This window comes from Silurus meridionalis, chromosome 12 (assembly GCF_014805685.1).
Source record: "Silurus meridionalis isolate SWU-2019-XX chromosome 12, ASM1480568v1, whole genome shotgun sequence".
Lineage (NCBI taxonomy): Eukaryota > Metazoa > Chordata > Actinopteri > Siluriformes > Siluridae > Silurus > Silurus meridionalis.
The window spans coordinates 10,216,229-10,226,484 of NC_060895.1; the positions used below are offsets into that span (position 1 = coordinate 10,216,229).

The 10,256-nt window shown below is 34.1% G+C and overlaps 1 protein-coding gene across 7 annotated transcripts; it reads left to right on the forward strand.

The window, feature by feature from the left end:
* The first annotated feature begins 1,111 nt into the window (after window positions 1-1,111).
* usf1 (upstream transcription factor 1) lies at window positions 1,112-6,461 on the forward strand. Of its 7 annotated transcripts, none has more exons than XM_046863660.1 (12): window positions 1,130-1,169; window positions 1,653-1,704; window positions 1,818-1,867; window positions 2,174-2,228; window positions 3,325-3,470; window positions 3,652-3,765; window positions 3,851-4,001; window positions 5,019-5,106; window positions 5,291-5,349; window positions 5,445-5,539; window positions 5,627-5,755; window positions 5,896-6,461. In XM_046863660.1, exons 4-12 carry the CDS (start codon window positions 2,210-2,212, stop codon window positions 5,983-5,985), a joined length of 891 nt encoding a protein of 296 aa, XP_046719616.1. In that variant the 5' UTR covers window positions 1,130-1,169; window positions 1,653-1,704; window positions 1,818-1,867; window positions 2,174-2,209; the 3' UTR covers window positions 5,986-6,461. The 7 variants fall into 7 exon arrangements, with proteins under 7 accessions (XP_046719611.1, XP_046719612.1, XP_046719616.1 ...); XM_046863658.1 differs by having other exon boundaries at window positions 1,139-1,169; window positions 2,161-2,228; XM_046863662.1 differs by lacking the exon at window positions 1,130-1,169 and adding an exon at window positions 1,181-1,377 and having other exon boundaries at window positions 2,161-2,228; window positions 3,325-3,440.
* The last annotated feature ends 3,795 nt before the right edge of the window (window positions 6,462-10,256 follow it).

Below are 10,256 nucleotides of genomic sequence, written 5' to 3' on the forward strand. Positions count from 1 at the left end.
ATGCTCCACCAATAACAAAATATATAAAGAAAACGCTCTCTGTGTGTGTGTGTGTGTGTGTGTGTGTGTGTGTGTGTGTGTGTGCGTGTTGTGCATTTTCAGCTTTGGTACAAAAGAAACATACAAACAGTGTTTAATATCACCGCCTGAGATCAAAGTTCAAACTGAACCCTCAACCAGCTACACAAAAGTCAACCTTTCCGGACTCGAGGCTTTTGACTCGTGTGGCATTAATATTAGACAAAAAAGACAACACGAGAAACGTGGGCAAAAGTTGGAAATGCACCTTGTATAATTATTATTTTCACCTTATGCTGCGGCAACCTTCGTCGATTAATAATGACGTACTATAACGCGCGCGCGCACACACACACACACACACACACACACACACACACACACTTCATGTTGCCAGAACAGGCGAGATCCCATAATAATAAAACATATTCTGGGTTTATCTACAGTCTTTTAGGTTGTCCATTTGATGGCACTGATATGCTTGTGTACTTTCATTTTATCAATATAACCACTTGCTAGTGCACCTTATGTACAATCACTTAAGTTTCCACCTGTATATATAATCATCATGTGCATAGAAACAGTATATTATTATTAGTTTAATTTACCTCGTTTATGCCCCTTATTGTGCTGTCCTTTGTGCATTCCCAGCTGAATGCACAATTGTAAACAGTGTATAATAGTTTTTTGTTGTTTAAAAATGATAATAATAATATTGTTACCCTTTTTGTTTCTTATACTGTGTTATATGCCTGTGAACTGGCTGCTGAAACATTTCAACCTCCCCATTGGGTTTACTCTATCCATCTAACTGTCTGTCAATTACTTTATATAATCTTTGGTTAACCTGTTAGGCTTTGGCACAGATTTTGGGACTCACAGCTGAAAATGCCCTACCTAACTTTAAATGTTAACAGTTCCTGTTGAAAGTGGGCTACATACACAATTTAAGCATAAAAGTATGTCTGTTATTACTTGTTAGAATAAAATAATGAAGAATATTTGCATGGCATGCCACTATCAGTCTGTATATTATTATTATTATTATTATTATTATTATTATTATTATTGGTTATATGCTTATTGAAATATCAAGCATCTGGCAACCAGGATCCTACCGGCGCACGTAAACAATACAAGGCTTGTAGGCGGTAAGCTGTATAGTAAAAAATGTGGATTACTTTTTCGTTGTTTTTAAATAGTTTCCGATTTCAGTAAGTGTGTTTTCTAAAACCGCGTGGACGAAGCGGTGCTAATAAGGCCTTAAATCCCCTATTTGCGTTACTTGTTGGTGAAATCTGACAGGTTTTAGCATCGCTGTTAGCATTAGCTTGCTCAATGGAAGATCAAGTTCATGAGGTTAAACAGGCAGCATGTTTGGCTCTTTGCTGTTTTTCTATTTTGTTTTATTTTTTTTTTTGCATAAATTCTGACTGAACAATTAGTGTATAGTGTGTGTTTTAGTATCGCCTGTGACGCAAAAACGCCTTACTAGCTAGCTGACTAGCTATTAGCTTGAATTTCTTTTTGCACGTATTTTATTAAAGTGCTTGCAGGGCTCGTGCTTACATTTGGACAGGGTTTTTTGAATATAATTTTTTTTAATATATATGAATCCTGTTTTAATTTTGCAGCAACCTGGGTTAAACACGACTCCCTGTTTCACATGCCGGTGGAAATGAAAGGGTCAGTGCTCCCTGTGTATGTGTGTGATATCTGGATGCTGTTCTTCTGCACTCACTTCAGTGTTTTCTACATCCTCCTGATATATGTTTGTTTCCTGATCACTTCATGTGTAGGCAGCAGAAAAGTCCAGACCCTGATTGCAATGTTCCTGTAATTGAAGAAGGTATAATTCACTTACAATCATTCCATATTTCTATCAAATTTTATATATATATATATATATATATATATATATATATATATATATATATATATATACATGTATGTATGTATGTATATGTATATATATGTATATATGTATATAGTTTTGGGTGGTGGGAAAAACATCTGACACTACTTAGTCTTTCACACAGGTGCACCAAATGCATCATAAGGAATCATGTTACGGAAAATTATGTAAAAAAAACAAAGATCTAAATTGTTTTCGTGTTGGTGTGTAAAAAAATGTCTTACCAGTTACTTACTGCAGCAGTTACCTGTGGAGTTATCGATGCACTGACACCTGATGAAGCCCAAAATATTAGGTAAAATTATTTATGATAGTAATATAATTGAGATGTTTTATATGACACTAACGATATTATACAACATATAGTTCTGGTCCACTAATTTGGTTGGACAAAGGACATTCTAAGAGTACTGAAATTCAGTATAAATTCACTGGTGCATTTCAGTGTTCATGTCCCTACTTTTGTTAGTGATGACCATTAACATGTCAAATCTAGCAATGGATCATTATACTGAAACTATTTGTTTGTGACATTGTTACTACATGTACTACCGGATGTTAATTTGGTAGTAACAAGTGATTATTTCTGTATAACAAAATGTTTGACCGTAGTTCCCACTGTATTTCAAATTACAGGGTTATTTGATGTCATTTATATATATATATATATATATATATATATATATATATATATATATATATATATATATATATATATAAATATAAATATAAATAAAAATAATATATATATATTTTTTTACTTTCCCTAAAAAGTTACCCAGTATTCAGAAGCCAATTAGGATACCTAAAAGCACCTTTTCATTCAATAACATGTAAAACCATCTTTAAACTTTAAGTAAACTATTTTTGTCAAAGTTTCTATTGTTTGCATCATTTTGTAGAAATTTTGGCCCACTTTTCTTTATAACATTGCTTCAGTTTATTGTAGTTTGATTGTGTTATTATGTACAGCTCTCAGATGCTGCCAATGGATTGAGGTCTCGACTTTGACTTATCCATTTGAGCGCCATTATTTCATATTTATTTCATAGTTTTGTTTTTTCCCCTCAAGAATACAAAAAGTTCAGCATTGTATCTACGACTGAAAGTTTCTCAGGTCCTTTGGCTGCAAAACAGTTCCTGGTTGTCACCCATGATTGCAGAAGTAGGAAAGGTTTTGTGCTTAATTAAAAGCAGTTTGGGAGGCCCATACAAAATAACACATTGCTGCAAAAAATCTGTTGGGGTGTGAAGTTACTGAACTGTGCTATATTATTTTTCTTCAGTGGCCTACCCCACCGTTTTATTCTAACATACTGCAGCCCTAAAAGAAATTCATTATGATATGGTATTCCATTGACTAAAACTCTGCATTTCTGTTGTTCTATCAGGGGTAGTGGCTACAGCTGAAGACCCATCAGCAATCACAACTATTCAGTCAGCTGCCACGTTTTCGTCTGAGCAGCCCATAAAATACCTGTTCAAGACAGAGGGAGCTGGGGGGCAGGTAGGGGAACTGTACCCTCCCATCGGGCAGGTAGGACAGGAGTAGAAGTGATGAAGTTGTAAACTCTGGTGTAGTATTAAACTGCTCTGTAAGCATGTCTCAGGTCAATTGCAGTGGCTATGTTTTATAAAGGCAATATCTAACAAGTAACAGGATCTTGAGAGTTGTGTTGTACTAGATTGAAGTGATCCTTTTTTTTTTTTTTTTGCAGGTGACATATCGGGTAATTCAGGTAGCAGATGGACAGTTGGAGGCTCAATCAGATGGCACCACAGCTGTCAGTGTTGTTGCTGGCTTTCCTGCAACAACACAACCAGTTACCCAGGTAAGTGTCTGGTAATGTGTGTTACATTCTTCATAACTGGTTAAGATTCTATTAGTGTAACTAAAACCTTTGTTGGTCTGAATAGGCTGTGTTCTCCCAGTCTGAAGCTTTAGAGGGGGATGGCACAGAAACCCATTACACTTATTACCCTGCCACTATTTCGGATGCTGGAACAGGCACTATGGTCACTGGTGTGCAGACCTCTGACACAATCCTCAGCCAGGGTACACCTACAGGTAATTTTAAAAAGTCCTGTATTATAGCATGCACTAAGCTGGAACTGTGCAACAGGGCATTTTTCATAATAGACCCATTATACACATCAAGATTATTAGAAAAACATGCCAGCATAACATTATAATTTTTCTGATTTGTTTTGGTTATTTTCCACTTTGGTTTTTAGTAGACGCAGAGCACTGCCACTAGACTGTGTATGTGTGTGTGTGTCATGTAGGTTGGTGCTGTGTGTTCAGTTATATAGTACAGAAATTAGAAGTTCGGTTTACATTGATGGAATATGCATGTGTATACAAAAACCAAGCATAGCATTATGACCAACTGCCCAATATTTTCTTGTTCCCTCTTTTGCTGGCAAAACAATTCTGGTTCTCGGTCGAACATTAACAGCATTAACTTTTTCATCAGTTTGAGCTACAGCAGCTGGTCTGTTGGATCGGACCACACAGGTCACCGTTTGCTCCTCACGTACATCAATTAGCTCTGGCCAATAACCCATGAAGAGCTGCAGTTTTGGAGATGCTCTAACTCGGTTATCTAGCCATCACAATTTGGCCCTCGTTAAACTCGCTCAAATCCTTACGCTTGCCCATTTTTCCTGCTTTTAACACATCAACTTTGAGGATAAAATGTTCACTTGCTGCCTACACACTACCCAGTGCCATCAAGAGATGATCATTGTTATTCATTTACCAGTCTTAATGTTATAATGTTATAATATTATGCCTGGTTGCTGTATATAAATAATACAACGTAATATTATATAATAATAAATAATATATAAGTACTTAAATCAAAATTTACCGTCACTGTGAGCTTATTTGAAATATTTCTATAAATGTAATATTTGGAATTTTAGTACAGTGCTGCTGTTGTTAGAATAACAGGGATGTCAAGTAATGTTATGTACCCATCACTTTTCTACCTATAAAACACAAGAGATTCTTTTGCCAAACACTGCTTCAGATTGCTTATATGCTTTTGCTAAGAGTACTTTTTCTTCTTCTTTGGTAAAGGTCAGTTATATGTGATGATGTCACCACAGGAGGTTTTGACCGGAGCAACCCAGAGATCAATTGCACCTCGCACGCAAAATTGCAACACGTAATCTAATCTTCCTATTTAGAATGTTACAATGACTTGTAATAGCTGTTTATATTTTGTTGAATTATTAGATTTGTGTGAAATTCGTAAAAGGTACATTTTCTCCATATTGTATATATACTGATATATATATACAATACAATCAATTATATATAATTGTATATATACTGATATATACTGATAGTAAGTCAGAGGCACCAAGGACGTCTAGAGATGATAAACGGCGAGCACAACACAACGAAGGTGAGCTCTGATGGTCAGTTTTAAAGCAGCCTATTGCCCGTTCCAACACAAAATCTTTTGACAACATAGCAATATTCTTGTTTGCTGATTTATAGTTGAACGAAGGCGCAGAGATAAGATTAACAACTGGATTGTTCAGCTTTCCAAGACTATTCCAGACTGCACATTGGACTCAACTAAGACAGGACAGGTTGGTTTTTAGTTTATCTGGAATTTCACCATAGGTCACAGGCAATGGGGCAATATGATGCTATTTACTCCTTATGGTCTACTACAGAGTAAGGGAGGGATCCTCTCAAAGGCCTGTGATTACATTCAGGAGCTGCGACAAAGTAATAATCGATTGGCAGAGGAACTCAGCACACTGGAGAGGTTGAGGATGGACAACCAGCTTTTACGGCAAGAAGTAAGCCTGTTTCTTTTATAATTCTTTTAGATTATGGCAAGTTAATTAAGTCTAAAGCCAGTTGTTGTTGTTTCTGACCTAACAGTTACCATATTCTAAGTTATTATTAAATATAATGAATGTATTTATTTTTGCCGCAGGTGGAAGACTGGAAATCAAAAAATCAGATTTTAAGAAGCCAGCTCAGGCAGCATGGCATTGTAGTAGCAGCAAGTGCAGAGCCACAATGAAGAATGATGGGAGATATTGTATAAATGCTGGTTGTGACCCATTGTGGAAAGTTCATTATGAATGCTAAAATCAAATAATAATGCAAATCCAGACGCTAAAAATAAAGTTCCCAGGCATAAAGCTCGTCAAAGGTCAAAGCAGGAATTATGGAGAATGTCTAATGCAGAATTTCTCAATCTGTTATGTACATTTATTTTTAATGTGTCTTTCTTTATCATTGTATATATTTGTTTTTGTACAACACTTTTTTTTACGTGATCTAATTATGAATTTCTTTTATGTACTGGTAAAAGTTAGGTTGACGTATAAAAAACTTTACTCCGAAACATTTCTGAAGGCAAAATTTCGGCTTGCATGTTTCATACTTTTACACTGCATTTACTAAGACAATGAGATAATGGTATTTTTTTCTGGTTATGTGCAAAATACAGATCACTATACATATGCATTTGCAATAAATACTTTGGAACATAAATGTTTGGATCCAGTCATTGAATTAAAATAATTATTTCTTTATTTGACTGAATGCAGTCACTTTATGTCAGCCACATGTAAATGTCAATTATAGCTAGAATATAAGGCATAGTCAAAATTCTCTTGTTGCTTTTTTATTTTTGTAATGTAAAAAGATGCATTACCAATTGTCTATTTACAACATATAAATGTCAGACCAGTCACATCTTTAAAATCTAGCAAACAAGAAATATTTAACAAATGGGACATTAAAAACTAAATCAACCTAAATGCATAATTCTGCACACTTTTTCATAATGGGCTCTAACTGTCCTTAGAGTTAAACAATCAGATTCAAAATTAGGCCTGTAGGTTAATGACATACACCAGTGATACTTATTAAAACCAGGTAAAAGTCAGCTGTTGCTGTAGAATTTTCTTGAATTGTTTGGGTTGCATGTTACTTAGAGCCATAGGCCACAAAGAAACTGTGATAATTGCTAATAGGTATCAATCAGAAGAGAGAAAAAAAGAATATTGACTGCATGTTTCATAGCACATTGTCAAAACCATCATCAATAAGGGTGTGTAACCTTTTTTTTATCCACTATATTATACAAAATTAGATGTCCATTTAAATAATGTTTATAATAAAAAAAAAAAAAAGGAATTATAAAGGAGACCTATGAATGCATGGTCCTTCCTTCCTTCCAGATTGTTCTATTCTGCATGGAAACTATAATGGCACTTTTCTAGTGTGCAATTTGGAATAATACAACAAAATCTAACTCCATGTAATGCCTGCTCCATTTTCCTTCTTTTTTTTGACCTTTAAAATAGATGGCACCTTTTTTTCATTCAAAGCTATGTAGGCAAACATGTACTTTCTCAGCTGATATAATTTTTTTATTATTATATATTGACTTGTTTAGCACTGCCTATTTTTAAAATGACTGCTGGCTACAGATATTAAAATAAATACACTGAATGGAATACATTGTACGCCTAGCGTATGCATACAAATCGGGTTTCATTTTTGAACTCTGAATAAGAATTAATAAAAGAATACAGGCGCATGTATATATTTTCGAATGGTATATTAGAATGCCATATCATTGCCACCATAAATGCAATGTACAACAGTCTGTACAGCTCTAATCAGCCAATAATGGCAGAAGTACACAAAATCATGCAGATATTTTAGTAAATATATAATAGTACAGTCAGCTTGCCAATCCATTTATAAAGTCTTCAGTGTCTTTGAGTTTGAGGTCAAGGCTCATTGAAAGCCACTTTAGTTCTATCATTCTATTGTTAGCAAATCATGTCCTAATAAATATTTCTTTGTGTATTAGCACTGTCATGTTAGAACAGATCTGGGGCCCTAGGTTTTTGACATATTTGACATTGTATAAAGACATTAAATAAAAGTGTGTGCTTAGTTTGTTGAAAAAGTTTATGGATTGACCAATGTATCAGTGTGATGCTCAGATTGACACAAACGTTTGGTAATATAGTATTATCTATTTCAAATTAAAATAAAAAATAAGTATGTTAATCATTTACATCTTACTATACCTGAACATTAGACTATTTGTATATATTGCTGTTGTTTAAATGGAAATGTAGCTGAAACCTAGAAACCCTCCCCCTTGGCTTCAGCAAGATGTGCTCTGTGCTACACAATAAAAGTAAGTAACTTGTACTGACATGAGAATTTCTGCTTTTGTTTCATACTTCAGGACTATAATGCACACACCTATTCTGAATCATTCTAGCATGATTTTAATAAAGAAAAAAAAATCAAACAACAACCACCCCTCCCCCAAATTCGAACCAATTGAACACCCCCCACCCAGATACGTCACCTATTCTTTGTATCATTATGTTTTGTAGATTTAGGATGCATTATCTTTTATATTAGTACACTTAGTGCACATGTATGATCACCATGGCTTGACTTATGATGATTTGTATTTCTACTCCTTTGTGGCATGTATCAATATATGGTGAGTTTTTCATATAAATTTGTTCAATAGTAGTATTAGATGTTAAGCACTACATTACTATGTAATTTTTTATTTAACTTCTTTCTTATTCATTTGATCACATCTACATCTAATTCTATGAATTTGTGAAAGCCAATACACATTACTAACATTCATCAAAAAGAGCACACACATGTTAAAGTGAATACATCTCTGTCAGTTCAGGCTCAGACTTGCCAAATAGTAGACCTGCAGCTGGTATACTGTAATGCATATTTGAATCGTCAAGCCCTGGCATGTTGCCATGATCAATGACAGGTTAAAATGACAGCATTTGCAAAGTTAAAAGAAAATAACAGTAAATAGACATTATGTATACAGGTCCCAGTGAATTACCTATACCTGGTTTGTAGATATACATCCATTCGCATTTTATTAGTCACAACTTCCAGAAATAGTTTCTTCCTAAAACACTTTGAGGTAGATAGTTATTAGCAAAGCACAATTGACAGTAGGTTTGCTACTAGGTTTCAGAGCAGTCCATCAACTAAAAATAAGTATAGCAAATTCACTTGACAGTGAATATAGACAGAAAGTTTTACCTGTTGCTGATCCTCACATGTTTAATTATTTAATAAATTAACAATTAATGATCATAATTTTTATGATAATAAACTGCTGTTATAACAAATGTTATAAATAAAAAATTTTATTATTAAATTTTATATACTGTATGTTTTGAATGCATTTATGCCACTTACGCAACTCTCTATCTCTGTCATGCTTTTTGGCTTTTTTTTTCTATTTCTTGCTTTCACATTTTTGAACTTTGGAAAAGGGCTGTTCATCACCAAGAGTGAACACTTCTGACTTGCAGTATGAGATTTGGATAGTTATGTAGACCTTGAGGCATAATAGACTATATCCAGGGCTGTGCAGTGAATTAACTTCAGGCAGTGTTCAGGTTTTGAGAACACATTCCTGCTAGAGTGTGCACTGAGGTAGGTTCTCCTGATTTTGTATACGTGTGTTAAATGAGGTACTTTGGGTAGGCTTTACAATTTCCGTTTGATTATAGAGGTAAACGTACTGTACATAAGCTTTCTATATATTATATTGTTTCTACTACATTTTAATGGATACTTTTGCCAAATGCAAATATTGAAACTTATTATGGCTCTTGTCCTCAGTTGTCCTAAACAGTATTAGATGTCATGTTAGTTTAATTCAACCACATGTAAAATTATGGTGGTGAGGGAAATTATGAAATCTTTAAACCTGTTCAGCAAGTAGCAGCATGTTCGCCTCTTGTCGAGGGTCCATGCATCTATATAAAGAATTATGTCTTATACGTCCAGTCACATAACTTAGATGTGAGGCATTTTCTGGCATAACACTAAACCTTTATCAATATTTTATAGTGACAGAAAGAATATCAGACCAAATAAAAAAACTGCAGTATCAGATAAATGCTATCAGATCAAAAAAGACTGTAATTTAAGTAATACAAAGATAGAACTGAAACCCATTTTGTGTGTACAGAGAGGTACAATATGATAATGAAAGATTTGCAGATATATGCTGTAATTGTGAATACAATTTCTGAGAATGGTGTAACTGGTAGTTTTTTAAGATGAAAAGCATCACTGGTAGTCAGCAGTACACAGGCTTTGAGGGAAATTATATATATATATATATATATATATATATATATATATATATATATATATATATATATATATATATATGCATCACTAATGGTAGTTTGGCCTGAGCTAAATAGGTTAAATGTTATATTGTTAGAATCTGACATCAATGTATGTTTCCAA

Excerpts from the sequence above, each read along its gene's own strand:
- usf1 (XM_046863655.1), top strand. The coding sequence starts at position 1,685 with ATGCCGGTGGAAATGAAAGG. Across the intron at positions 3,766-3,850 it reads CAACACAACCAGTTACCCAG|GCTGTGTTCTCCCAGTCTGA; the intron begins GTAAGTGTCTGG and ends TGGTCTGAATAG. Across the intron at positions 4,002-5,018 it reads CAGCCAGGGTACACCTACAG|GTCAGTTATATGTGATGATG; the intron begins GTAATTTTAAAA and ends TCTTTGGTAAAG.